General features: G+C 42.5%; 3 protein-coding genes across 3 annotated transcripts; 2 read left to right on the top strand and 1 right to left on the bottom strand.

The window, feature by feature from the left end:
* Positions 1-194: 194 nt before the first annotated feature.
* Positions 195-1,990, top strand: LOC133448817 (cytidine deaminase-like). The gene is made up of 4 exons (XM_061727707.1): positions 195-416; positions 1,082-1,193; positions 1,496-1,553; positions 1,665-1,990. The coding sequence occupies exons 1-4, from the start codon at positions 281-283 to the stop codon at positions 1,785-1,787; spliced, it is 429 nt and encodes a 142-aa protein (XP_061583691.1). The 5' UTR covers positions 195-280; the 3' UTR covers positions 1,788-1,990.
* dnajc16l (DnaJ (Hsp40) homolog, subfamily C, member 16 like) lies at positions 1,950-17,055 on the bottom strand. Its single transcript, XM_061727703.1, has 15 exons — positions 16,685-17,055; positions 15,572-15,638; positions 15,267-15,412; positions 12,258-12,433; positions 10,693-10,877; positions 10,305-10,409; positions 8,930-9,088; positions 8,714-8,844; positions 8,344-8,521; positions 7,955-8,137; positions 6,153-6,229; positions 5,851-5,931; positions 5,553-5,648; positions 3,556-3,726; positions 1,950-3,369 (listed from the first exon to the last, which is right to left on the bottom strand). The coding sequence occupies exons 1-15, from the start codon at positions 16,864-16,866 to the stop codon at positions 2,886-2,888; spliced, it is 2,421 nt and encodes an 806-aa protein (XP_061583687.1). The 5' UTR covers positions 16,867-17,055; the 3' UTR covers positions 1,950-2,885.
* A 2,865-nt stretch (positions 17,056-19,920) lies between these two features.
* Positions 19,921-27,593, top strand: b3galt6 (UDP-Gal:betaGal beta 1,3-galactosyltransferase polypeptide 6). Its single transcript, XM_061727702.1, has 2 exons — positions 19,921-20,183; positions 24,862-27,593. Exon 2 carries the CDS (start codon positions 24,872-24,874, stop codon positions 25,889-25,891), a length of 1,020 nt encoding a protein of 339 aa, XP_061583686.1. The 5' UTR covers positions 19,921-20,183; positions 24,862-24,871; the 3' UTR covers positions 25,892-27,593.
* The last annotated feature ends 340 nt before the right edge of the window (positions 27,594-27,933 follow it).

Below are 27,933 nucleotides of genomic sequence, written 5' to 3'. Positions count from 1 at the left end.
TCTATACTTCTACCAGAGTAATGTATGTAATGTCAATGAATGTAATCACACCTCTGATAATATTATAATAAAACAATAAAACGTCTCTGTTGCAACTGTCAAGGACCACACCCCTTCTTGCATGTGCTGAAACCCTGGCAGCTGATTGGCTGAGACCTGTCTCCCCGCTCCTCTCATCACCCTTAAAGCTACAGCGGACTCATTCACCGTCTCAAAGACGACAGCGAAAACACCCAGAGCAAAAACAACTATTGAAGGTGTCAGGTCCAGCCGCAAAGTCATGGCCAGTTTGTCTCCAGAACAAATTAAGCAACTGGTGGACCAGTCCCACCAGGCGAAGGAGAAAGCTTACTGTCCTTACAGCAAATTCAGAGTGGGCGCTGCTCTGATCACCGAGGACGGCCATGTGATCACGGGTAAGCGACATGTTCAAACTTGGAATAATTGCGATTGTAGGTTAAAATTAAGTTTTAAGCTGAACAAACCTACAAAGTAACAAGTCTATAAGAAAATGTGAAATTGTCAGTCAGCTCGGTCTTAATTTAACGTAGGTTATGATAATGATAACTTGGCTGTTCAAATGACGACTTTCTTTGAAGAGAAGCGCTCACTGTAAAAGTTTTATTCTATTACAAAGGCAAATCATTCATCATCCAAGCCCTTGCTAATGTAGTTGATTACATTTATAAAAAATTGAGTTTATTATTAACTTTAGCATGAGCCTAGACGTGACTTTGCATCGCCCCCAATCAACTTTATAGTACACACGTATGTTGTAAATACTACAGTCCCTCAAGCCTGAGTTATGGTTCTGCGTTAAATCGACGCAGGTCTTACGCCGTAGGTTCGCGGCGACGCTCCCCTTACGGTACGCGTCGCCGCGTACCCTACGCCGTAGGCTCTGCGTTGGTGTAACCATAAATCAGCCTTCAGTGTTGGAAGGATGGGGTGCAAAGACCAGTGAACAAAGTGGTGAAAGTCCAAAGGCCCAGTAGCAATTACTTAGTTCAGCTACAGGTAGTAAATACACATGGGGGATGGACCTCGGTTTTAGGCATTTAATTACTTGTGTCTCTGGCAGGCTGCAATGTGGAAAACGCATGCTACAATCTGGGAATATGTGCTGAAAGGAATGCCATGGCAAAGGCAGTATCTGAAGGCCACAAAAGCTTCAAGGCCATTGCAGTTGCCAGGTAATGTACGCCTTTCGTCCACAATACTAGTTTGAAAAGTGTGATGCATCTTATTCAAGGCATGGAAATACACCCTGTTCTAAGTTTGTGGCGTGCTCTGTTGCCAAATCATTACTCACTTCCTACCACATTTGTTTTCGCGCCACTTAACCTCAATGAATTTCCCATTTTGTGCAACCTATTTTCTTACTTGAGCAAGAAGCTAAGATGTGACTCCTTGAGAAATACAACTGTTGCAACTGTTCTCACCATAAATATTTTATTTTCCCTTTTACACGTTTTTCCTCTAATCTCCTTTGCAGTGACATGGCTGACCAGTTCATCACCCCGTGTGGAGGCTGCAGGCAGTTCATGAGAGAGGTATATTTTTTTGTTTGCTTTATTTCTTTTCTTGAAAAAACTTGATTTTCTGGCAAGAGCCGTTGAGAGATTCATTGTACGAGAATGTAACGCTACCCTTTTTGTATCCAGTTTGGGTGTAATTGGGATGTTTACATGACAAAGGCTGATCGCACTTACGACAAGATGACTGTGGAGGCGCTGCTGCCCGTCTCTTTCGGACCTGATGCTCTTGGCCAGACAGCTTCCAAATGAGTACTGAAGGCTCCTGACAATGTGACATGCACTCTGTTTGACATGTAGAAATTGTGCAGCACTTATACGTGTGATTTCTCATTTCTCCCATAATTCTCAATATTACAGGCCTGAATACGATGAAAATGTGGATTTTAAAGAAATCAGCTCAAGCATGACAGAAAATGTTCAAACATTTTAATAAATAAACACAATAAAAGAAAGTTTGAGTTGCACTTCATTTCTCAGTTAGATATGAGCAAAGATCAAGTTCAAAGGACTGAGAAAAAAAAAGGCATATCAGTATTATTTGTGGAGCAGCAGCGAAAAGGGAAGTTAAGCAATTCAGCTGCCTGTAGAAACAACCAAAGCTGCTTCCTCTTCAATATTTAGGTCAACATACCCCATGTATTTACATTTACTGAGGAAATGGGACAAAAAAGCCGTGTGGAGCACCTTTAATGGTTTTCTGGATGCAATTTTTTGTTACTATTAATCCATGTCTCAAAAACAAAATATAAATGGAGATGAGGTTTTTAATTTCACAAATTTAGTTTTGGGACTAAGTGTAAGATCTAAGAAATGAAAGAGTATAGATGAACTAATAGTCATTATGAATTCAGTGCAACTGACCGCAGGACATTGCTAACTTGCAGCCTCGGAAAGCTCAGGTGAAGATCTGCACATGAAGCAGAATATTCCATTAGAAGGGAACGTAATGCTAACATCAAACTCTAAAGATGTCAAAGCTTCAGAGGCTTTATGTGTTTAAAAATCAAAGTAGTGCAAAAAAGGCATTTTCTATGATGCACGATTTTACTGAATCAATGTGGAGGCAGCAGCTAAAGGAGACGACAGCAACACAAACGCCTGGTGTTATTCTAAAGCACATGAATGTGATAAGTCTAACATTTGCATTTTAGTGTTGACACTCAACTGCAAGGTGTTGTTGCATGCCAGCACCACCCGTGAGCTTTCGACAGTTTAGCAGGGATCCACAATTGTTAAAAAATTATCTTCTATAATCATTGAAAACCCATAATGTTGATGAGCAGTTTTCTCACTAGAGTACTTAATCAGGAGGCAAAACTAAAAAGTGTAACTTTTCTTACATTAATCTCAGCTTTCTGTGGAAGAAGTGTTGTTGGTATCAAGTGTTGGCCATCCAGGGACCTGTAATCTGGGAAGAGTTCCCTCCATTAGCCTCTCCATCCAGAGTCCCAGCCTGTCGAGCTTATGGTGGACTTCTATGCTAGTGGCCCTACTGGAGGAGCCTCTTTTGGGTACAGCTCCCTCCTCCCTGGAATGGGACCGAGATCGAGAATGCGAGCTAGACCTGGACCTGGAGCGGGAATTTCTCTTACTGTCAAATGAAGTCTCAGATGAAGAGTCCTTGGGGTCGTCCCCTGTGAAGACAGGCCTAAAGAGGCAAAAATATTTCTTATAGCCATTGAGTGCCAAGACATGGCCGGTATAATCTGAAGACTCTTCGTCATCGGAATGACTCTCGCTTTGTCCGGCATAACAAGCTGAGCTCAGGAGCGAGGGCATCCAGCTGCGGTGCTTATCAGCATTAAGGAAAGAGAAGTGGAGGGTCTGACTCCTGAGGGAAGAGAAGAGAGGAGTTTAAGATCAACAGGTGGAGTTATGGTCTATATCTTACGAAAGCGGATAACCACTAAGGCCATTATCATCATTATGCCATTTCAGATCATAGACGGTCTCTCTAATGACAAACAAAAATGAAAAAGCAATATCAACTAAAACGTCCATGAAGCTGAATTCTTACCCAGAGAAAGAGAAAACCTCCTTGGCATATTTCCTGAGCAAAGCATTCTTGGAAGCATTGGTAAGTACCAGCACAACGTTGATGTGACCCGGTCTCAGTTTGACCAGGTTACTGGTGTATGTGATGTCCGTTAGCTCCGTCACCTCCACAAAGTCCTTCTTTGGAGGACGGCTACACGAAACCAATGAGAGAGCGTAATATTTGTGAGGCAACAAAATATAAATCACCCGGTTTTATATACCATGTATGTATAAACCATGTATAAAAAAACAAACCTACAGATTACACTTTTAAAAAAAATTATTCAGAAACTCAGTGCTTAAGTTCATTGCTTGCAAAGTTAACCCCATAATGAACCCACTTTTTTTTTTGAGTAATTGATAATTTGTTCATATCTTTATTATATCGTTAGGAAAATCACATCTTTTCCTCTCAGAATTACATACCCTGTTTTGTACCGATGTGGTAAATAAAGAAATGCTGTTCAAAACCAAATGAAGAAAAGAACAAACGCCTGTAACAGAAGATTTTCTGGTGGGTGAGTCTACACGCTGGTGAAGGAGTAGCGCCCTGCCTTGTGTTGTGCTAGAAAAGCCTGAACACACAGGACTGCCCTCTGAGCACTCTGCTCTCCATTATTTTCTTAAAGCGTTTGCACCATCTTGTAACAAGAATAAAAGCAATCTTTTATACTCAATTCTCAGAATCCCGGGCATTTTCTTTATTTGAACGATTGGACAACTCAAACTCACAAAATAAAAAAATAACAAACAAACAGTACTTTCTTGGTGAGGAGACGGAGAGCGCGGGAGAGAGGGGGATTTTTCTTCCTACATACTGTTCATCCAAAAGGAGAAAATTAACCCTATAATGGCAGATGTGTCATATTTGACACCTCTGTTCTACTAGATGCATTTTACCAATGTATTGACAATGATACTAAAAAATATTAGAATCTGTTAACAACAAAATTAGGGGCGTTTTAAATTTTAACATAATTAACATTTGGAGAAAAAAAAGTATTATTTCTTGTCGGACATTAAAGGGTTAACTTAAAATAAATTTACAAAATTGGGTTTTTTGTGTTGGTTTGTTTTCCAATTCTACAACCATCTCATCCATTCAAAGAACATTGTTCCAGAGAGCGGAAACTTTCTCCAGGCAATCCTTCGAAAATGAGCCATAATGCTTCAGTCTCCTTCAAATTTTATTGTCATTAACTTTAACATTTCACATGTTAACTGAGATGTACAGACTCTAAAAAGAAACGCCATGATTTTTGCAATCTCTCCGAGTCTAACTCTGGTCTGAACTTGGGGGTAAACATCCTTGAACATCTAATCCTGGGAGGATTGGCTGCTGTCTTGAATGTTTTCCACTCGTGAATAATATCTCTTGTTGTTGAATGACTCGCTAGATTGTTAGACAACGGCCTTATAACCCTTCCCAGATTGATAGGTCATAAATACTTCTCAAAGGTCAATGCTAATGTCTTTGTCCCCAGCCTTGTGTTAACACGACTGAACACTGCATACCATCAAGCTGCCATAAAAACACTGGAATTGATTGTTAGTCAATTGTATTGAATTCAGTTTGTGGATATTCATTATTTCAATTTGTATGTGAAAACTAAGGGTGTACCAAGCTTTTTGCACACTGCTTCCTGCTTAATCTTTGTTCAGTAAATAATGAGTAATAACTTGTGTTTGTTTAGCTGGTAGAGACTAGATGATTTATAATATTCTTATTAAATGTCCTAATGATACCTAAAATCACTTGTGCATTTATGTTTATATACAACAGTGATTCAGGGTTTTGTGGATGTGGAGAAAGAGGACATGCAGCTAGCTGGTGTAGAGTGTAGAAGAAACAGAGGACAGGGTCAAATAGAAGAGATCTATTCACTGTGGCAATCCCTAAAGAAAAAATGTTAAAGCAAAAGAAGACAGTGATGTACAGGTTCATTTTCAATATTCAAATCAATACTAAAACATTACCTTGAAGTATTTGTTCTGCTTGATGCATCTTCTTCAGTTTGCGTTGTTGGGTGCTCTTTCGGCTTTGGTTTTCGGGTTTTACTCTCACCTGGCTCACTGAAAATATGACAAAAATCTAAGAATCTCAGTGGTTAAAAAAGAAAAAACAGTAAAATTTAAGCATACTGCTAGGATACTTCAAGTACCGTTTTAAATTGTAAATCTAATATCAATAATAAAAGTAAATCAAGGTCAGATATTATGAAAATGCTTAAAATGCCTTCAGAGGCTACATACGCTTCAAATTGTCTTCTCTCACCTGAAAGCCTGGATGATCACGGTGCCAAAAAGAATGAATAGAGCAGAGAAGATCAACGACAAAATGGGCATCATCTCTCGCCTGGAAAAGAAAGATTTTCATTGAAAGAAAGAAAAAAAGCACAGAGATGCAGCTTTGATACATGACTTTAAATACTTGCAGAATAGTGTGTCAAAAGTTTACCTTGATACAGAAACAGCTTTTACATCAAGAACGTTTTATCCGATTTTTAAAAATTTTAATAGCACATCGTGTCTTTTTTTTTAACAATCTGCAGAATTCCTGCATAAATTATGTCTTACCAGTTGGAGTAAAGAAGGCTGTCATATATTTGAAGGATGTAATCGTAAGCTGCATTCATCCACTGAACGATAAAGATCTGGGGAGAAAATCAAAACAAATAGAAACACTAAGAGTCATAAAATAGATTAAAAAACAAATTGCATAAAAGAGCATCGTAGTCAACCCAGCCAGTTGCAAACACATGTTCAGAGACAGTGGCGTACATGACTTGTTTTACACCCTCCTGGGCAAACACACTTCTTCGCCGCCCCCTTACCCCAACAGCATATACCAATTCACCTTGATACAGATCCACATTTATTCATTCTTTTCCTGATTTCACAAAACCTAAAAGCCCACTCAATATGAATGATATACACTTTATTTGGAAACAATTTGTGGGTGATTGTGAGTTACTTAAATTGCATCAGGGCATGATTATCAGAGGTGAATGTAACTCTTCCCTCTTGCTCTTCTTCCAACACTTCCAACATCTGTTTACGTGTCTTTTTAGTAATGCATGCCCTGTCTTTCCAAAGATTAGACTGTTTTGCCTTAAGTCCCTGCGAAGAGCAGACTCTTATGGCTCCCAAATGGCCCTTCATTTAGCATCCCTCTGAGCCTTCTTTACTTTAGTAATTATGAATGTATTATGTGTTGGTGAGCAATTTTTTTTGAATTTTGTTCTCATAAAAGACAAATTTTTATGCATTTGTTTTGATAAAAATGAATGACTATAATTATTACTACTTTGACATTTAATAAAAACCTTTGAATAAAAGACTTAACTTGTTTATTGTTATATTTGTAATATTCCAACTTCGCACTGAGCTTTGGAGACTCAATATTGTTAAATTGCAGTCATATGCTGCTTTTTTTTTGGTTCTCTCATTTCTTTCCTATTTCCAGCAATCTGTCACCGAGTCTGTGGTTTGTACCAGTACAACCGCTGTTTTCTGAGTGTCTACCCTCTTCACATATTGGTATGATCCTAGTCTGACCTCGTAACCGATTGGCTGAATGGTGTGCCCATCAATATAAAGTCCCGCCCCTTCTGGCATGGCTACTCAGCAGCACATCTGAAGACTTGTCTCTTCTCACAAAGACTTGGCTCTTATAGTCATTCCTTCACGAAAGGCACACCAAACTTTCTCAGCATGAAGCTGATGTTGGGGCACACTCTTATAATTTGACAATTCAGTTCAGCTTTATTTCTATGGGGCCAAATCTTGACAAATATCACCTCATAGCACTTCAACTTTGGAATTAGTGGTTGTCTGGAAAACTGGTTAGACCAAATTAGTTTTTATTGTTTTTCTTTTCTGTGGTTATGTGCCCTTATACAGAGTGTGCTCTGGATGCTTGCCCACTTGGCCCACATCAAAAAACACCTCTGTTCCAAGTTCAAATAAAAACAGAGCTGACTGAGCTTTGCAGTGGCTGCACCTAAGCTCTGGAATAGCTTGCCTCTTCATATTCACACTGCTCGGATCACGTTGTGTTCAAATCACTGCTGAAACCACTCCTCTTCTCCTTGGCTTTCAACTGTGCGTAAAGTACTGCACACATGGAGACATTTTGTTCGTACCTTTAGCTCTGTTTTACTTTTGATTTATTCTTAATTATTGTATTTCAATGTTCAAACATTGCCGTGTAATTTTCAATTATGATTTTTATTTGATTATAGAGCACTTTGGTCAACTTGGTCATTAAATGTGCTATAAATAAACTTCACCTCTGACCTCAAACCCAGATGCGCGTATGCAGATCAGAGGTGGTGGCCTCCAGACTGAGGTCAGCGTGTGCGTCTGCTGTGACTTACGGGGGCCATCTCATTGTTGAGTTCTGGCAGGGTTGTGTCTGAGCTCAGGTAGGTGGGGTCCTTCTGAAGGAGCTCCAGCTGCTCATGGAGGCGGTATTTGTCTTCCTCGCTACCATTCCAGCCGCCACTCACAGAGCGGTACAGCACCCTCCCAGCCTGGCTCCGTCTCTCCAGAATCACCACCTGTTGTTATTGCAAAGCCCCTTGAGTGTAAACTGAAGCACTGCAGAATGTCACCTGTGACTAATCAAAAGCATTAAAGCATAGTAGATGATAGCATAGCTTAATTCTTTTTTTTTTTAATTCATATTGTGTGTATATGTGCACGAGCATAAAATTGTGGACTGGAAATGTTTATTTTACTGTGTGAACTGTTTAGACCCTCTGACCTGAGGTGAGATGACGTCCTGGTTGTGAAGGAGCGCCTGACAAAGAGGCTGCTGCTGACGCTGATAAACGTACGCAAACCGCAGCACATCTTTTTTGTTAGCTGAGGCAAAGTCCAGAAAGGCCTTATTAGCTGGAAGAAAGGCTTCATCCTCCCCAGTGATCAGGAGTATACAGTACCTGAAACGCATTCACAGAAAATTCACCTGCTAGGACACTGTCTTTGTTAACTACACTAGTTCATGCCATCAAGAACCCGACTCCCGTTTGACTGCTGGGTCTATCCTTTCCTTTCCCATCACTTTAGCAGAAATGGACAGGACATCTAGTCCGTGACAATCAGCTACAACTCTGCTTTCAAAAATGTCTTACTTCCTCCGACGGTGGAACTGCTTGACGGGACAAAGTTCATCGAAAAGCTGCTGGCTAACCAGCCGTGGCACCTGCAGGAACTTGTTATTGGAGACAAACTCATCCATTATCTGCCGCTTCATCCCTCTGGCCTGGCACAAAGACAAAGTTCAAGGCAAATTAGCTAGTGCATTCAGGAGACCCCCCCCCCCACCCTTCAGGTGACATCAAATGTACCTGGATGATGTCAACAGGTTTCTCTGCATCTTCTTTAAACAGCAGCATCGTGGGGGCGTAGGTGTTAATGTTGAACTGCCGCAGGATCTGAGTGTTGTGTGTCTCACCCTGATCCACATAGCCGAAGCGTACGTAGTCTCTGAAGGCAAATGCTGTTAACTAGAAATGAGAGCCCCCAAAACAATGAAACATTAAAATAATGAGGAGCTCACAGCAGACGGCTAGTAGCCTTTAAAGCGTCATTGCATTTACCTTGACAGTTAATGTCTACAGATAATCAACAAAAAAGTATCTACGTATTTTAAGAATTATTACATTTTACCGAAAGCCCCAGAACCAGAATTTTCAAACTGATGGTTAGCTTACTCTCAATTAGTATGTCCTCAAAACAAATGTAGAGGTCACTTTTCCTGCAACAAGTATTTTCTTTGGCACAAAGAGACATGTCTCTCTCACACTATAAATTCATGTATAAATAAATGTAGGATCATCCAGGGAACACTTGACTTTTTACGCAACAATCTTCATTTGTTTCCGTACCGCCTTTCTATTTTTATTTTTTAGTTTATGACTTAACTATTTCAATAAAACGGCTACATTATGGAACATATTTTAGATGTCAACAGAAGATTTTAGAATATCCATTTATGTCTTGTTGATGTGTTCCTTAAAGTGCATGTCAATAATTATGATTCTAACACAAGTTCGAACAAGTGCAAAATCTTCACGTCTGCTACCTCTCAAATAATCTAAGAATGACGCAATGATGTATTTATTTGTTACATTAGACCCATTAAATGTAAATAGGATTTTTAGTAGACATGAAATCAGTTTTTGTTCATAAAACAATTGATTTCATGTAGGCTATACTGAATCCACAGGGTTAATGTTGTAGCATTGCAATCATGTTAAATCATGTTAAAAAGCTCACCAGTGGATTGAACTCGAATATGTTGTGGTTTACGTACAACTGTATTAAACCGCAGCTAAATTAGCTAAATAGTTCAACCCTAGAAGAAGAACAACCAAAGATTATATCAAATGAAAGAATACAGGGAACACAATGGTTTTGTTTTGTTTGTGATGCTACACAACTGTTGAGAATCAGTGACGGCTACTGAAATAGCCTCTCAATCAAAGATAAACTTATGGAAGTGTCTGAAATCTAGGATGACCATCTCATATTGTGCCGGCCCCTACAATCTAAATCAACCGACCAACCAACTAGCTGTGTCTGAGTGTAAAACCCCTCAGGGATCATCACACTTCAAGTCACCATATCTTCAAACTATATACTACTACTATATCACAGTGTGGTTTGCAATAAACCTTTTTCAAAATGATTTCTGAATGCACAGCTTGTAGGTGTCCTTACCTTGTATAATAGTGGCACAACAGGGATTTGATCAAACAAGAGAAGTCTGGGCTTGTTTTCCACACGCCAGCTTTCAAGAAATTCCTGGTAGTTGTTATCGTTGATCTGGAAAAAACAACAAATAGTTTTGTTTCAAAGTTATGCTTTGGCTGTATGAAAACAACATCAACTAGTTCTCACCTTAAAACCAGTGTTACTGACTCAACAGTTTATTTCTAGACTTATCTATGCAATAGCTAAGAAAGAGAAGGAATATTATCTTTCAAGGCTAAAAACAAGGAAGAAAAAAATCAAATATGACCTTTACTTGATTATTATTCTATACACGCCACACAAAAATAGACTGGCAACAAACAAGTGGTAGTGTGTGAAATCCAGTGTGAGTTACCCTCTCCACCAGTTTCTGAGGCAGCAGATCTTCAACAAACTGGCGCAGATGCTCGCGCACCACGGCCTGGTGGAAGAAGGTCACCCTGCCATTTACTAGTCCGATGATGGAGGGAACACGGTGAGCTCCCAGCTGGTTGGCCAAGCGGCGCTCATAACCCAGGTCCACAATGCCAACGCCCACACCTAGTGTAAGAATTACAATGATCAATAGCAACTGGATCTGGGACTTAAATGTACAATACATCCCATTCTTGTTGTTAGAAAGTTGGTAGAATTGTGCTATAATTGTGCTCACCAATCAAACACAAACAGTTCTCTTCTTGAGAATTAAGCCAGAACAACAAAATGCAAGGTGCTTACATGGCAGAGTTTTTGTTTTTCTAACGATAAGCTAGTGTACAACTCACCGACCTCAGATTTTACAATCAAATGGGTCAAATGTAAAAAAAGAAGAGGGTGTGGCCAAGTCTCCTGATGGTTGCTGCTATTTACTTTAAAAAGGCATATCCTACCCGCCTGGCTGCAATGTGTATCTCTCTACATGTCTGCCTACATTTACAACTAAAAATAAAAGAAATCAAGGTTCACATTAAAAAATCCTGTCATTTTCCTTTTAGGGTACCCTGTTTTTTTTTCACTTCCACATTAGACTCTTACGTAGTTGCTCGTCTTTGCAGAACATTTCCCCCCTTTCCTGCTATCGCTTTCTATATGCAAAAGCTGCTGACCAGACAGGCATAAAACACGACGCATGATGCTTTCCGGGTAGACAAAAAGCCTTAAAAAAAAAAAAGGAGACTGCTTGTGTATGTAAGGGGACCCCTTCCCTTCGTCACATAACTGAGTGAGAAATGTGAGAATTTTAAACAACTTTTTCATCACATTGTACGTGTGTGGCACCTTCACAGTGACGTGAAGGGGAAACTTTTGTCTGCACCACGCATTATAATTCTTATTCACTCTACATAGATTACCGATAACAATGCTAAAGTGGGGAGACAGAAATAAAAAAAGACTTCTTGGTTTGAGGAGAAGATGAAATCAGGTGCTGCGTCCGGTTTTAGGACGACGTAAGAAACAGTTGAATGAATGCGGCCGGAACTGCACTGCTAAAACCTTCCCGGTCAATTTCTCCACATCAGTGCGCCGCATGCACACATCATCACTCTCGTCCCCACACCTCTCATGCACACACACGGAGCTCAGCCTGTTAAAGGGACTCTTATATGAAGAAAGGTGATGTCGCGCTTTACGCATGTGACGATGAGTGGCACTTTGTTTCCAGAATGCCGGTTTACAGGATTTTTTTGTCCTATCTGACAAAAAGCAAAGTGAACCTTGACCTGAGTTTGTTTGGACAGGTGAAAGGGAGAAAGTGTGAAAACACCTTTACTTTACACTCCAAGAAAAACAAAACAACAATAACAAATATATCTACAGAAAGAAATTGGGACTTTGCTCTGAAGCAGCTCAGCATTTGTTCACATGATCTGCATGTGGGTCAATAACAATACTTTTCGATAAGTGTAGGAAAAACAAACAAATAATGAAAGTGTGTCTTACCCAGAGGTTCCAGCTCCTGCACCGCCTCTTTCCAAACAGGTTCAATGTGAATGCATGCGAAGCACCAGTCAGAAGTCACTTTGATAAGGTACGGCCTCTTGAAGCTGTCTGGAATCACGTCACTGTTAAACTGTGCATGGTGAAGCATGTACTTGCTGTCTGCAAAGTCCCTGGACCTGGAACAGGGTTGGTGACAAAACAGGGTGTACCTTTCAGAAACAGCCATCAAAAGCACTCAAGAATTTGCATGCGAAAACCCTCTGTATCCACCATTTCTACCTCAGAGTTGAAATTATAAAAGATGCAACGATCTTTAACTGAAACAGCATAAACAAAGATATCACAGACAAGGATAATGAGGAATATTTAGTGTTTCCTTGTCCTAATACAAGGAAACAAAGGAAAAAAAGTAAGAATTTCCACTGGATGAATGGGAATTAAAAGTGCAAGCAGTGAACAAAGATATCAGAAGAATATAACAACTAGCAGTACTGACAAGCCAGCCGCAGTGTAAAATGTCATATTTATCAAAAACATAATACAAACATATCACAACTGTGAGAAACAGTTGTGGAGTGAGTGATGAGCTGGATCTCACAGAGCAGAGGTCTGAGGTAATGCCTAGTAGGCGGGAACTGTTTCAGGGCTGGCCTCCTCCACGGTCCTTTGAGCTGTCGTGTTCTTTTACGGTAAAGGCCCTGTTTGGACCACAGGGTAGGATCTACTAACTCAGCGAATTACCGCTACCTCGTGGTGGCAGTGCACCACTTTCACAATTTTTGACAAGCACCAATAAATAAAAGATGACAAAGAGAAGAAGATCAACAACCACAAACTGGAATGACAAGATCAACCCTGAAGGAGCTGAGAGGGTTGCTGCGTTTCTTTCCGCTGTTTGTATACACTGCAATGGTGTTGACGAATGAAAAGAGACATGCTGCACTCGAAGATAAACATTTATTGAGACAGCTGAAGAATGTCATCTCCCGCCTACAGCACCGCTCTGAGTACCTAACCCACAGCAGGGACATGTTTCAGCCCCATGTAGGTTCCCAAAACGTCTTGCTGCAGGGCTGTTCCTGATAATGAAACTCTGCAGGACTCCTGCTAATTGAAACGCTCCACACAAACTCCTCAGTACACCAGAGTATTGTAAAGTCAAATATAAGGACATATGTATGACGGTTAACGCTTGGCTGAAACCACATCATGCAAACGAACAATGATACAAAATGCACCAGAAACTACAACAGAACGACTGAAAAAGGAAAGAATCATGGTGTTACAGTGGCAAAATCAAATGCCAGACTCAATCTCATAGTGGCACAAATAAACTTTTGCCATTTTAAGCTCAGGGGTATGCCTAAAAGTGTCAAAGATAAGCTGCTGTTGCAACGCAGTCCGAGATTCACACTTGTTCAATTTCTCACTTCCTCGAGTCTTTAACTGCAGGTCTTTCTGCTCAACTCAGATTGTTTTACCAAAATCAAATGTTTCTGCACGGTCGTTCACATTATCATTTTAACTCAACCTTCATCACACTCAAGTGTGCATGGTTCGTGGTCCTAAAGTGACACACATGCACAGAGGAAAACACGTCGTCCTGTATTGCTGGGTGTTTACAGAAGTAAATATAGACGCTTCGTGTTTGTCTAGCAATTCAGAAATACTTGCACATTTGAAAGCAACAAAATTATCCCCAGCTGATGAAGGCAAGGAGATTGAGAAAGAGGAGAGCACAAATGTTAATGATGGCCTTTTGTGCAGCAGTGGCTCCTACCTCTGTAGAGAGGTATGTGTGAGATGCTGAGTCAGAATCACGAGTGGTGGGATCATGACGTGATTCACTGACAGAGTTCATCCATAATTTTAAGATGTCGAGGAAGACTTTTGAATATATCTGTCAGCGCCACTTAACTAGACTTTCGAGGCAAAACAATAATCTCCTATGACGTCAAAGTCGGATGAAATGAACAGGATGAAATCTGCTTCATGACTGACACGATTCCCTTCACACAGATCGGATATATATCTGATTTAGGAAAGTCGCTTGGGTTGGATGTAAAAAAGAAAAATTGGATTTGTACCCACATGGGCAAAAAGAATCTACATAAAGCTGCGTAATTTTTGCCCATATCTGATTTAATTTTGGCTGTCCGAACAGCTCTAATGAGACAAAATCCCATTTTTTTTCCCACATGAGACCTGGGTCACTTTCACATGTGGTATTAAATCGGATACATATCTGACTTCTTCCAATGTGTCTTCAGTCTGAACTGTCACGTCACACCACACCTCGTCCATCTATGATATCACTGTTTTTTGATTAATGTCACAATTGTGCACAGGTAGTTTTTTCTTTTAATCTGCTTCAGTGAACACGATCATGTCACAGTCCATCAGTCCAAGCTCTGATCTCTCGTCCACACACATCTCTGTACGGATTTTGAAGCAATCATTCCACACATGGCCAATATTAAAAATGTTGCTCTCCTTTTCCTATGTTTCTTCTCATTATAATTAGTGTATGAATTTGTCCACCTCCAGTGCACAAAAACTTCATAAAGAAACCAAACACGCCCACTGCTTCTGCAGTGATTCAGCATTTTGGCTTTAAGTCAAGGTGATTCAGCATTTTGCCTTAAATATTGTTAAATAAATTATAAGCGAATTAAATATTTCATGTGTTGTCAAAGTACGATTTTTCTTTTAACCCTTTTTAAGCTCTAGTAAAGATTATTTCATTTTATTATATCCTGATACAAAATGTATCCTTGTCTTGTCTGTGGGGTCACTCTGACCCCAAATTAAATTTTGTTTCACACAGAACTGATTGGCAATTATTATATGCTTTCAATATAAGGCCAACAGGGTCATTTTTGACCCCAAAGGGCAAAAGGTGTATGACAGTCGGGTGGATGTGACGAGTATAAAACTAAAAAGAGGATGCATTCGTCTTAAGATGACATTATGGTAATCGAATTAATTATCAGATGGGATCTATGGTACCTGGGAAATTGGAAAAAAGTCTCATCAAAGTAGAAACTGTTCTGGAAGCTGCGGAAGCCTTGATGCTGCGACTGGCCAAACGGCTGGTTTTCATCCATCTGCCCATAACGGTCGAAGTTAGACCTTCGCTCCTCGTTAGATAGAATCTGTGTGCAAAAAAGAAAAGCAAACGTGAAATACAATGTTATAGTAATCAAACCTAATTAAAGAGACCGGTATACTGAAAGTATAACAGCCCGAGTAACAAAAAAGGAAGTAAATTGTTATATGGGCACATGATAAAGATGAGATCCTTTTTCACTCACCTCATACGACTTGGAAATCTTGATAAACATATCTTCAGCATTAGGGTCCTTGTTCTTATCTGGGTGCCTAAAAAGGCAAGACAAGGCAAGTTTATATTTATAGCACAATTCAACACAAGGTAATTTAAAGTGCTTTACATCAACATTAAAAGCGGCAAGACACGATTAAACAGTAAATAATAAAAATAAAATGAAATAAAATAGGTAAAATAATAAAAAGCACAAGTTGTTAAAAGTAAGGGCAGTAGAGTACAGCAGGTAAGTATTTCATTTAGGTGTACGCTTCAGTAAACTAATGTTTTTAGGCCTGATTTAAAGGAGCTGACAGTTGGAGCAGACCTCAGGTCTACAGGAAGTTTGTTCCACCGGTGAGGAGCAGAATAACTGAACGCTGCCTCACCTTGCTTGGTTCTGGTTCTTGACACACAACAAACCAGATCCAGAAGACCTAAGGGGTCTGGGAGCTTCATAGGAACTAACAGATCAACCATGTATTTTGGTCCAAGACCATTCAGTGCTTTGTAGACCAGCAGTAAGGTTTTAAACTCTATCCCTTGACTCACTGGAAGCCAGTGTAGTGATTTCATGACCGGTGTAATGTGGTCCAGTTTCCTGGTGTTTGTAAGGACTGGATCAGCTGCAGCTGCCTGATTGATTTCTTGTTAAGGCCTGTAAAGATGCCATTGCAATAATCCAACCTACTGAAAATGAATGCATGAATAAGTTTTTCCATGTCTTGTTTGGACAGAAACCTCTTAATTCTAGCAATGTTTTTCAGGTGGTAATAGGCAGATTTAGTGATAAACTTTAGATGGCTGTTGAAATTCAGGTCTGAGTCAATAATTACACCAAGATTTAAAAAAAAAAAAACCACATGACATCAGCAATCACTTTTCAGGGAGGATGAGGAACAAACATTTAAAATGACAGCACCTGTCGGCAGGTTAAGTCTGATTTATGGTTCCGCGTTGCACCAACGCAGAGGCTACGCCGTAAGGTACGCGGCGTCGCGTAACCTACGGCGTAGCCTCTGCGTCGATTTAACGCAGAACCATAAATCAGGCTTTAGGTGTGCACCAGCCAGGTGGACTGAGGAGGACTTGGGTAACTCACCACTCCTTAGCAAGGTTCTTGTATGCCCGTTTGATTTCTGCTTGACTGGCGGTCCGCCTGACACCCAGGATGGTGTAGGGGTCATGGTCGGAGGCAGCTTTCACCACATGCCCACTCAAACTTAGCAGAAAGATGGCTAGTAAGACTGAACGTGTCGGCCGGCCGGTGCTCAAACCCTTCATCGTCTTTACCGTCAGCTAGCTATCCTGCGATGGACAAATACACCAAACAACGTGCTTACATAGTCGGGCCTGTTGACGTCTTGAGTGTCAAACTGAAATGCAGGCTAAATTAAGGGATATTTACGCCGAGGCCATTATTTCCTTTACAGATGCTGGACCTTAGCAACCCGTAAAAGTCATGCTGCCATAACGAGCGACCAAAGACTGCGTTTCCGGTTGAGAATTTCAAAATAAAACCCCTAGAATCCCTCTAAATCAGTGGTCCTCAACTTTTTTTCAGTGATGTACCCCCTGTGAAATATTTTTTCAGCCAAGTACCCCCCAACCAGCGCAAAGCACTTTTGGTTGTAAAAAAAGACCTAAAACAGAGCACTGTGCCATCAGTAACTGATTTATTAAACATAAAAATATTGCTGCTATGATTCAACCACGACTCCATCGTTGGTCCAAGTGATTGACAGGTGAAGCCAGGTGGCATTTGACAGGTTAGGTGGAACCACAGATACTCTGTAGTTTTAGGATAATAAGTTGAATAGCCTACTCCTGAAGATAAAATTCATTTTATGAATTTAGACTTATATTTTCCTCAATTATTTATGAAATAATTATTTTTAAAGGATTTTTGCATGGATGCTACTTTTTAAATATATGTATATTTTTAAATCTGACGTACCCCCTGGAGTGCCTTTACGTACCCCCAGGGGTACGCTTACCCCCATTTGAGAACCACTGCTCTAAATATTATTACTTTTTTTTTTCTACTAGGGAATAGTGGTCAGAGTCGGTTGACACCTACAACCAGGCCTGCTCACAGTAGCAACGGACAGTAACAACATGTGCAATATCTGTCTATCTCATAAACATCTTACCTGCTTTTTTTCTTTTGCACTGTTTTTCTTTCTTTCTCGTACTGCACTACTTTTTTTACCCTTTCGCTGCATGTGTGTGTTGTGTGTACTGCTGCTGCACAAAGCAAATTTCCCCACTGAGGGAGGAATAAAGGACAATCTAATCTAATCTAATCTAATCTAACACAAAAATGCCTCTGGCCAGGACATTTAAGTCTTCATTGCCCCCATTGCCCAAGCCGCTCACAAGGCCAGTCCCGAGCCTGAGTGAAATGGAGAGGGTTGCGTCAGTAAGGGGGCATCCAAAGTAATACTTAAAAAAAATTTGAATAAATAAAAATCTTTAAATATGATTATCCACTGTGGTGACCAAGTGCCAATATTCCAACTTCTGTGTTGAAATCAGTACAAAAATAAGAAAAGTTACAGCTCCTTGATTGGCCACTAGGGACTGGTCCAAAAATGTACTCACAGTCCATGTTGAATATGAGCTGGACTGTCCAGCTCATGTTCAATGTATTCATGTCTCAATTCAAAAAAATCACTTCTATAACTACATTCAGTAGCTAGATTTCAAATTCATGGAAAGTGCACTGGGGCAATTTTTCTGTAAAGCATCAGGTAAAATTGTATAAAGCAACAAAATGATGTATAATTACGGGTGTGCTATTTTTTATTGACACTGGCAGAGTCACCACTTTACACTTACTGGTGTCCTGACTTCTGAGCCGCGAACTAAGACCTAACAGATCAAAGTTATTCATTTTTTTAAAGAAAATACATTTTGCTGTATTGTTAATTGTTCTAAGATATTGCTGTGGTTGGCTGTGGGTTGACCTGGAAGGGTCTAAAAATAAGCAGAAGACATCTTGTACGAATCGAGTGTCAGCTAAGTACTGGTTTCTGATGTTGCCAATCAAATAACATTTAAAATCCCATCATGAATGTTCACTGGCAGCTCTGCAGAACCTCAGCTCCTTCAGCCATGAAGGAGGAGCTCAGGAGCTACGGAGCTACTTTGAACCATAGTGGATCATTTTAGGACTCTTCCAAGCCGAAGATGCATAGATCCCACAGCACGTCAGCATTGATGCCTGTTGGCTTGGGTTACTCACTGCAACAGGTCTAACCAGCAAGCCAAGTGATGAGGTGCAATGGTGTCCAAGTAAAGTTCTGCTAGTCCTTGTTTCAGCTCTGGCAGCATTAATTTCTGATGTAGTTTCAGTGGCAACACCTGGAATTAGGTGGATAGATTTGAGGAGAATGAATGTAAAATCATAATAATTAGCATCATAGACATGAACTATGCCAGAAAAGCTCAAATGGCTAATTGTGGCTGAAATAAGCTTTTTCTTCCATTATCCTGGGCCTGCTCATTCCACCCATTTGCAACGTGGTGTTGTGCAACTGTACAAAAAAAGAAGCTTTAAAAGCACTTTTCTAAAAACCCCTGTCACATAGGATATGTGACAGGGGTCCAATTCTCAAATAGTCAATGGTGTGACCCTTTTTTTTTTTAAATGAGAAAGAAAATGCATTTTGAGATCCAGAAACCCGATTTGGAGAATCAAAATTACAGCTGTGAAAAATAACATTTAATGGTGAAATCATATGACATGAATTATATTTCTGTGTCATTGACTTCATCTGATGTTTAATTAATAATAAATTAGTGAGTTCAAACGGTCTCTTGTCCACTTTAGTGGTGGGTTCTGTTTCTGTAGAAGCCCAGGCTGCATAGAAAAACGCAATAACAAAGGCACACAACAACTTGTTAGGTATGTCATGGTTCTCTTGAGATTTAACTAAACATAGAAGTTGCGTCCATGGATACTACTGTGCTTTTATTGTGAAGCAACAATCTTACAGCATTATCTCGCTCAGTACAACTTGGACGCATGATTCTGTCAATGTCAGAAAAGGCTCCGTACTCTCTCCTTTCCTCTTTACTTTATATACTGTCCCAATGTCAAATTTTACAAAGAAAGTCATGTAGCCTATAGTTTTAAAAATGTTTAACTGTTATCAAAATGTTCTAATATAGTAGATTTTAATTATTTTTTTTAATATATTATTTATTTTCAATGTTATTACAAATTATTTCCATGAAAACGGACTTAAATGTGTGTTTTAAAGAAAGTACATTTTTAATCTCCATCCGTCGAGGCTTCACTTCCGGTTCCTGCCCGTCACAGCAGCCCGGAGCCGGAGCGGACGGTTCACGCTGGAAGCCTGAAAATGAGCGCACGGCAGAGCGCAGATCTGCTCATTGTTCCCCGACCGACTGAGCTGGCAGGGCTGCACTGCTTTCCACCTCCACTTTAGGCCGATATTAGCAGGCTGTTTCTGTTCTCAGTCAGCGGAGTTTGCTCACAAAGTGCGCAGATGGTTCCATCTCGGTAGCTGACGTTGGCGCCGCACAGCTGCTGGCTGCACCATTCAAGGGGACGGGCGCCTTCAATACCTGAGGTAAGCCTGAATTATAGTTCTGCGTTACATCGACGCAGAGCCTACGCCGTAGTGTCTGCGTTGGTGTAACGCGGAACCATAAATCAGCCTGTAGACGACCAATCCTTTTGAATTCACAAGTGCTTGCACCATTGTTGTCACACGCAAGTGAGACTCCGGCAAGGAGCTGCTGGTCCCCAAGGTTCATTTAGCTCAGGGGTCGGCAACCCAAAATGTTGAAAGAGCCATATTAGACCAAAAACACTGTCTGGAGCCACAAAAAAATAAAAGTCTTGTATAAGCCTTAGAATGACGGCAACACATGCTGCATGTAGCTAAATTAGTTATAACTGGGGGAAGATTTTTTTTTTCATTATGCACTTCGAGAAAAAAGTCGAAATATCAAGAAAAAAGTCGAAATGTCGAGAAAAAAGTTGGAATATCAAGAAAAAAGTTGGAATATCAAGAAAAAAGTTGGAATATCAAGAAAAAAGTTGGAATATCAAGAAAAAAGTCGAAAATTCGAGAAAAAAGTAAAAATGTCGAGATTAATGTTGAAGTACAATCTCGAGAAAAAAGTCGAGATGTTGAGAAAAAAGTCGAAAAGTTGAGAAAAAAGTCGAAATGTCGAGATTAATGTTGAAGTACAATCTTGAGAAAAAAGTCGAAATGTCGAGAGAAAAAAGTCGAAATGTCGCGATTAAAAAGGAAAGGAAAAAAGAAGAAAAATAAGAAGAAAAAAAGGTCAAACATTTTTGAAAAAGCTCCAGGAGCCACTAGGGCGGCGCTAGAGAGCGGCCCTAGAGCCGCGGGTTGCCGACTCCTGATTTAGCTGAAATGCTTATACTTAGGGTTGCCAACTCCCTGAAAAATAAATAAGGGACACCTCATATTAGGTTGCCTTCACCCTTCCTGGCGTGGTGAATTTTTTTAGCCCCTTTTTTGAGTGAAACGATTTTTTAACTATTTGACTCGAACCTGAATTGAATTACTCACTCATCTCACTCATCTTCTCCCGCTTTATCCGTTACCGGGTCGCGGGGCAGCAGCCTCAGCAGGGATGCCCAGACTTCCCTCACCCCAGACACTTCCTCCAGCTCTTCCGGGGGGAGTCCGAGGCGTTCCCAGGCCAGCCGAGAGACATAGTCTCTCCAGCGTGTCCTGGGTCTTCCCCGGGGTCTCCTCCCGGTGGGACATGCCTGGAACACCTCCCTAGGGAGGCGTCCAGGAGGCATCCGGTACAGATGCCCAAGCCACCTCAGCTGACTCCTCTCAATGTGGAGGAGTAGCGGCTCGACTCCGAGCTCCTCCCGGGTGACCGAACTCCTCACCCTATCTCTAAGGGAGCGTCCAGCCACCCTGCGGAGGAAACTCATCTCGGCCGCTTGTATCCGCGATCTTGTCCTTTCGGTCACTACCCAAAGTTCATGACCATAGGTGAGGGTAGGGGCGTAGATTGACCGGTAAATCGAGAGCTTCGCCTTTCGACTCAGCTCCCTCTTTACCACGACGGTCCAGTACATCGACCGCATAACTGCGGACGCTGCACCGATCCGCCTGTCAATCTCACGCTCCATTGTTCCCTCACTCGTGAACAAGATCCCGAGATACTTAAACTCCTCCACCTGAGGCAGGACTTCTCCACCCACCCGGAGAAGGCATGCCACCCTTTTCCGGTCGAGAACCATGGCCTCGGTCTTGGAGGTGCTGATTCTCATCCCTGCCGCGTCGCACTCGGCCGCAAACCGCCCCAGCACATGCTGGAGGTCCCGGTCTGATGAAGCCAACAGGACAACATCATCTTCAAAAAGCAGAGATGAAATCCTGAGGTTCCCAAACCAGATCCCCTCCGGCCCCTGGCTGCGCCTAGAAATCCTGTCCATAAAAATTATGAACAGGACCGGTGACAAAGGGCAGCCCTGCCGGAGTCCAACATGCACCGGGAACAAGTCTGACTTACTGCCGGCAATGCGAACCAGACTCCTACTCCGATCATACAGAGACCGGACAGCCCTTAGTAGAGGGCCCCGGACTCCATACTCACTCAGCACCCCCCACAGAATGGCACGAGGGACACGGTCAAATGCCTTCTCCAGATCCACAAAACACATGTAGACTGGTTGGGCAAATTCCCATGAACCCTCGAGCACCCTGCGGAGGGTATAGAGCTGGTCCAGTGTTCCACGACCGGGATGAAAACCGCATTGTTCCTCCTGAATCCGAGGTTCGACTATCGGCCGTAATCTCCTCTCCAGTACCCTGGCGTAGACTTTCCCCGGGAGGCTGAGAAGTGTGATCCCCCTGTAGTTGGAACACACTCTCCGGTCCCCCTTTTTAAACAGAGGGACCACCACCCCGGTTTGCCACCCCAGCGGTACTGTCCCCTTCCTCCATGCAATGTCGCAGAGGCGTGTCAGCCAAGACAGCCCTACGACATCCAGAGACTTGAGGTACTCAGGGCGAATCTCATCCACCCCCGGTGCCCGGCCACCGAGGAGCTTACGAACCACCTCGGTGACCTCGGCTTGGGTGATGGATGAGCACGCCTCCGAGCCCCAACCCTCTGCTTCCTCAGTGGAAGGCATGTCAGTCGGGTTAAGGAGATCCTCAAAGTATTCCTTCCACCGTCCGACAATGTCCCCAGTCGAGGTCAACAGCTCCCCACCAGCACCATAAATGGTGCCGGCAGAGTACTGCTTCCCCCTTCTGAGGCGCCGAACGGTCCTCCAGAATTTCCTCGAGGCCGACCGAAAGTCCTCCTCCATGGCCTCCCCGAACTCCTCCCAGACCCGAGTTTTTGCCTCCAAGACTGCCCGAGCCGCGGCCCGCTTGGCCTGCCGGTACCTATCTACTGCGTCAGGAGTCCCACCGGCCAACATAGCCCGGTAGGACTCCTTCTTCAGTCTGACGGCATCCTGTACTTCCGGTGTCCACCACCGGGTTCTAGGATTGCCGCCACGACAGGCACCGGAGACCTTGCGTCCACAGCTTCGAGCCGCCGCGTTGACAATGGAGGCAGAGAACATGGTCCACTCGGACTCGATGTCCCCCGCCTCCCCCGGGATCCGAGAGAAGCTCTCCCGGAGGTGGGAGTTGAAGATGTCCCTGACAGAGGGCTCAGCCAGACGTTCCCAACAGACCCTCACAATCCGTTTGGGTCTGCCCGGTCTGTCCAACCTCCTCCTCCGCCAGCGCATCCAACTCACCACCAGGTGGTGATCAGTTGACAGCTCAGCCCCTCTCTTCACCCGAGTGTCCAAGACATGCGGCCGAAGGTCAGATGAAACGACAACAAAGTCGATCATTGACCTCCGGCCTAGGGTGTCCTGGTGCCACGTGCACTGATGGACACCCTTATGCCTGAACATGGTGTTCGTGATGGACAAACTGCGACTCGCACAGAAGTCCAACAACAAAACACCACTCGGGTTCAGATCGGGGAGGCCGTTCCTCCCAATCACGCCTCTCCAGGTATCACTGTCATTGCCCACGTGAGCGTTGAAGTCCCCCAGTAGAACAATGGAGTCCCCAGTTGGAGCACTATCAAGTACTCCTCCCAGGGACTCCAAGAAGGCCGGGTACTCCGCACTGCTGTTCGGCCCGTAGGCACAAACAACAGTGAGAGACCTATCCCCGACCCGAAGGCGCAGGGAAGCGACCCTCTCGTTCACCGGGGTGAACTCCAACACATGGCGGCTGAGCTGGGGGGCTATAACCAAGCCCACACCAGCCCGCCGCCTCTCACCGTGGGCAACTCCAGAGTAGTGGAGGGTCCAGCCCCCTTCGAGGAGCTGGGTTCCAGAGCCCAAGCTATGTGTGGAGGTGAGCCCGACTATCTCTAGCCGGTATCTCTCAACCTCACGCACAAGCTCCGGCTCCTTCCCCCCCAGCGAGGTGACATTCCATGTCCCCACTGTGAGGGTTGATGTCCAGGGATTGGGTCGTCGAGGCACCCCGCCACGACTGCTACCCAGCCCACAATGCACCGGCCTGCCATGGTCCTTCCTGCGGGTGGTGGGCCTACTGGAAGTGAATTGAATTAGATACATATTTTTGAATGCCATGAACATATGGAAAACAAATTATTATCCAGCAATTGACTTTAATACAAAATAACAAAAAAAACTGAATATCTTTCTTAAACAGAAACCTGCCCTGCTTAACTTAAAATTGTATTATTATAAAACAATAGAAAGAAAGCAGAACATCCATTCTGTAATAGCGGACATTTTTAGTGCAATAACAAATAAACCCCAGTCGTCTACGATGCTAAAAAGCAGCAGAGCAGAAAGTCTGTAGAAAACTTGTAAACATATTTGTGCCTCAAAGGCCTGTAGGCTACAGTTGTAGTAAAACAGAAAAAAATAACTTATGAACTCAACAGCTCAATGCCATTTTCCATTGGCATTTTATGACTATTTTTTTGACTCACAGTAATACGGGACAAAGCACAAAGCTTTCAGCTCAATACGGGACGCGTACTTTAGTTTATAAATACGGGACGATTCCGTTTTTCAAGGGACGGTTGGCAACCCTATTTATACTGTATATAAACATACATTTAGATTACTCTTGCTATTGTTCCTTTTCCACCATGCTTGTAGAAATCAGCCCATGCTTATAGAAAAGTTGGAGGTCTGATAACTGAACTGTTGTTTTTAACTGCACTAACATTAATCTTTTGTGTGCTTCACCCCAGATTCATCACCATGAATCTGTTTCGCCTGCTGTGCCGCCACAAGACAGCTCTGGTTATTGGGACTGTGTGCAGTTTTGCTGTGGTGCTCGTCTTCTTGGCCAAATGCACGTCAGAGACTCTGAAACAGGGCCACGCGGATCCTCCGGGATTGGCCCCCCACGCCGGTGCCCTGCAGTTCCGTCCAGAGCAGCATAGTCCCCCATCCACGTCCAAAGACCTGGCCGCGTTCCTCGTGGTCCTCATCACAACGGGACCCAAGTACACAGAGCGCAGGAGTATTATCCGCAGCACCTGGCTCGCTAAGCGGGACTCGGATGTTCTGGCCATGTTTGTGGTTGGAACTCAAGGCCTTTTAAGCGAAGACCTCCAGAATCTGAACACGGAGCAAGGGCGCCACAAGGACCTGCTCCTTCTGCCTGATCTGCGAGATTCTTATGAGAACTTAACACTAAAGCTGCTGCACATGTACTCCTGGCTGGACCAGAATGTCAACTATAAGTTTGTCTTCAAAGCGGATGATGACACGTTTGCCCGATTGGACCTCCTTAAAGAGGAACTGAAGGCCAGAGAGCCCAGCAGGTTGTACTGGGGCTTTTTCTCTGGGAGAGGCCGTGTAAAAATGGCCGGTAAGTGGCGAGAAAGCTCTTGGGAACTCTGCGATTATTACCTTCCCTACGCACTTGGCGGTGGCTACATCCTCTCAGCGGACCTCGTACGCTACGTGCATCTCAACGCGGGCTACTTCAAAACGTGGCAGAGCGAGGACGTGTCACTGGGCGCCTGGCTGGCACCGGTAGATGTCCGGCGGACGCACGATCCACGCTTTGACACAGAGTACAAATCGCGTGGCTGCAACAACAAATACTTGGTGACGCATAAGCAGAGCTTGGAAGACATGCTGGAAAAACACCAAACTCTGCAGCGCGATGGCAGGCTCTGCAAAGAGGAGGTCAAGCTGAGGTTGTCGTACGTGTATGACTGGAGCGTGCCGCCGTCTCAGTGCTGCCAAAGAAAGGATGGGATTCCATAACTCCCCAAGGCTTACATTTGCTTTAATTTATTTCTATCCAGTCAGGAATGTTCATCTTTTTCCAGCACACCTCTTGTTAGACTATTTCATATTTCATAGCAGATACGAGCTATCGTCGCCAAATACATGATGTAGTTACACTACTCGTTTTAGAATTTTAAAACTGTTGTTTCTGCTTTTGAAAATAGAAATCTGAGCAATTTCACATTTCAAGTTTTTTTTGTTTCTCCAGTTAAAGCAGCATAGCTCAAAAATCAATATCAATTTTTACCTTATAGCTGCTAATTTTAAAGCGACTTCAGATCCTTTTCGATAATGTCATTTCAGTGCGATAAGTTGTAATAGTAATTGTCAGTTTGATGTCGTCTACAATGTTTTGCACGAAGGAAAAACCCATGAAATGTCCTTTTCTGTTTTTTTTTCTAAAAGACACATTTCCATAAATCTGAATGTGGGCTTGAAATCGTAACCTCATGTAGGTTCAACGAGCCTCAGTTCAGTTTTTAGCGTTCATGTCCTCCCCCGTCTGATTGTGGGGGGGAGGTCTCATCCTGCCTATCTACATGTTTTGTGAAAGCAGTTTCTTCAATTTAATTTTGTATATTTTATTTATTGTTAACTTATTCTCAACCGAACACAACACTGACATTGGGTGCGGACAGAAGTAGAGTTTTTATTTCTAACAAATGACTAGCAGAGTTTATGGAAAAGAAATGTTTGCTTTGTAAATATGATGCGTTTGTTTACTGGTAACCGTACATAATGATCTGAAGGCACAAAGATTTTGTCAGATAAATGGTTGAACTCCTTTTGTTCAACAAGCCTTCGTATTCTCGTGCTGGAGCTAATGTGATGAGTCTGCGATGGTATTTCCAATATAACCGTTGCACTTAACAGTTGGGTTCGGTAGATTTAATGGGCAAATAGATCAAATTGCTTGTTTTTTCGGCAGCACAAAGTGAAAAACCTGCTTTGAAAGGTTATGTTCTCTGTGTTGTGAAGTTCTCCAGCCTAAATCTCCCTGTAACGTCAGTAACGTCTCCAAACATGTGACAGCTGCGTTATCAGTGTTGATTGCAGAGTTGCAGGCAGATTCTGATTCATTGCAAAATAGGTTTCTGTGATCGTTTTCATATCGGATCAGGCCCTGGATGTTTCATTAAAAAAAAAATGGTTCTGTTCATGTATCTGTTAAACCTTTGTTAGTTGTTTGAAAATATATTTCATTGCCAAACAGATAAACATGCTGTGAAGATCTAATTCATGGTTGACGGATGACCTAGTAAAGACTGTTCTTCCTTTATGACGTGACTTTTTCTCCCTCCAGTGATTTTATTCATGGCTGTGTTGACGCAGAAGTCCAATCGTCAATTCCAACTCCTTGCATCCTCTCTTATACCTTGTATCCCCCGCTTCAGAAAAGCCTCACAAATATGACATCGTTATGAAAACTATTGACAAATGCCGAACCATATCTGGTTTCACAGTGCCGTTGCATTTGCTTGAGAATCTGACGCAAAATGTTTTCAGTAATGAATGAGATGTCAAACCAGAATTGTATCAGAATCAGGCTTGAATCAGTTGTTCAGGTTTGAAGGCTACTGTGACATCACAGACACGGATCATAGCAGGAGCGTCCAGCTTCTGGACTTGAAGCTGCACCTCTGACGTCATGTTATGCTGCGTTTGATGAACCTCAGAGTAGGGGTGGGTTAAAAATATCGATATATTGATATTTTATCGATATGCATGTGTAGGAACGATTATCGATACATAAATCCAAGTATCGATTTAAAAAAAAAAAATTGTATTTTTTTTTTTTTTTTTTTTTAATCCCGATTTTTTTTTTTTCCCCCCATTTTATCACCCAGTGCTCCTACCTAATTCAGTCCTGGACATTGCTCCATCTACCAACCCCGGGAGGCCCTGCACTGAGCTCAAGTCTCCTCCTTACCTGAGGAGTGAGCAGGCTGCTTCTTTTCACCAGGCAGGGTGGGGCTTCTCTGGCCGGACGTGGCGCGTGGAAGGATCATGTTATTCCC

Source organism: Cololabis saira, chromosome 8 (genome assembly GCF_033807715.1).
Source record: "Cololabis saira isolate AMF1-May2022 chromosome 8, fColSai1.1, whole genome shotgun sequence".
Taxonomy (NCBI): domain Eukaryota; kingdom Metazoa; phylum Chordata; class Actinopteri; order Beloniformes; family Belonidae; genus Cololabis; species Cololabis saira.
The sequence above is the reverse complement of the archived record's forward strand: the minus strand, read 5'-3'. Positions and strand labels throughout refer to the sequence as shown.

Bases quoted from the DNA above. Each gene is read 5' to 3' on its own strand.
- b3galt6 (XM_061727702.1), top strand. From the start codon at position 24,872: ATGAATCTGTTTCGCCTGCTGTGCCGCCACAAGACAGCTCTGGTTATT.
- dnajc16l (XM_061727703.1), bottom strand. From the start codon at position 16,866: ATGAAGGGTTTGAGCACCGGCCGGCCGACACGTTCAGTCTTACTAGCC. The intron at 9,089-10,304 runs GTAAGGACACCT...TCTCATTTCTAG, and splicing joins TTGTGCCACTATTATACAAG to TTAACAGCATTTGCCTTCAG. The intron at 8,522-8,713 runs GTAAGACATTTT...AATGCGTTTCAG, and splicing joins CAGTTCCACCGTCGGAGGAA to GTACTGTATACTCCTGATCA.
- LOC133448817 (XM_061727707.1), top strand. From the start codon at position 281: ATGGCCAGTTTGTCTCCAGAACAAATTAAGCAACTGGTGGACCAGTCC. The intron at 1,194-1,495 runs GTAATGTACGCC...TCTCCTTTGCAG, and splicing joins AAGGCCATTGCAGTTGCCAG to TGACATGGCTGACCAGTTCA. The intron at 1,554-1,664 runs GTATATTTTTTT...TTTTGTATCCAG, and splicing joins GCAGGCAGTTCATGAGAGAG to TTTGGGTGTAATTGGGATGT.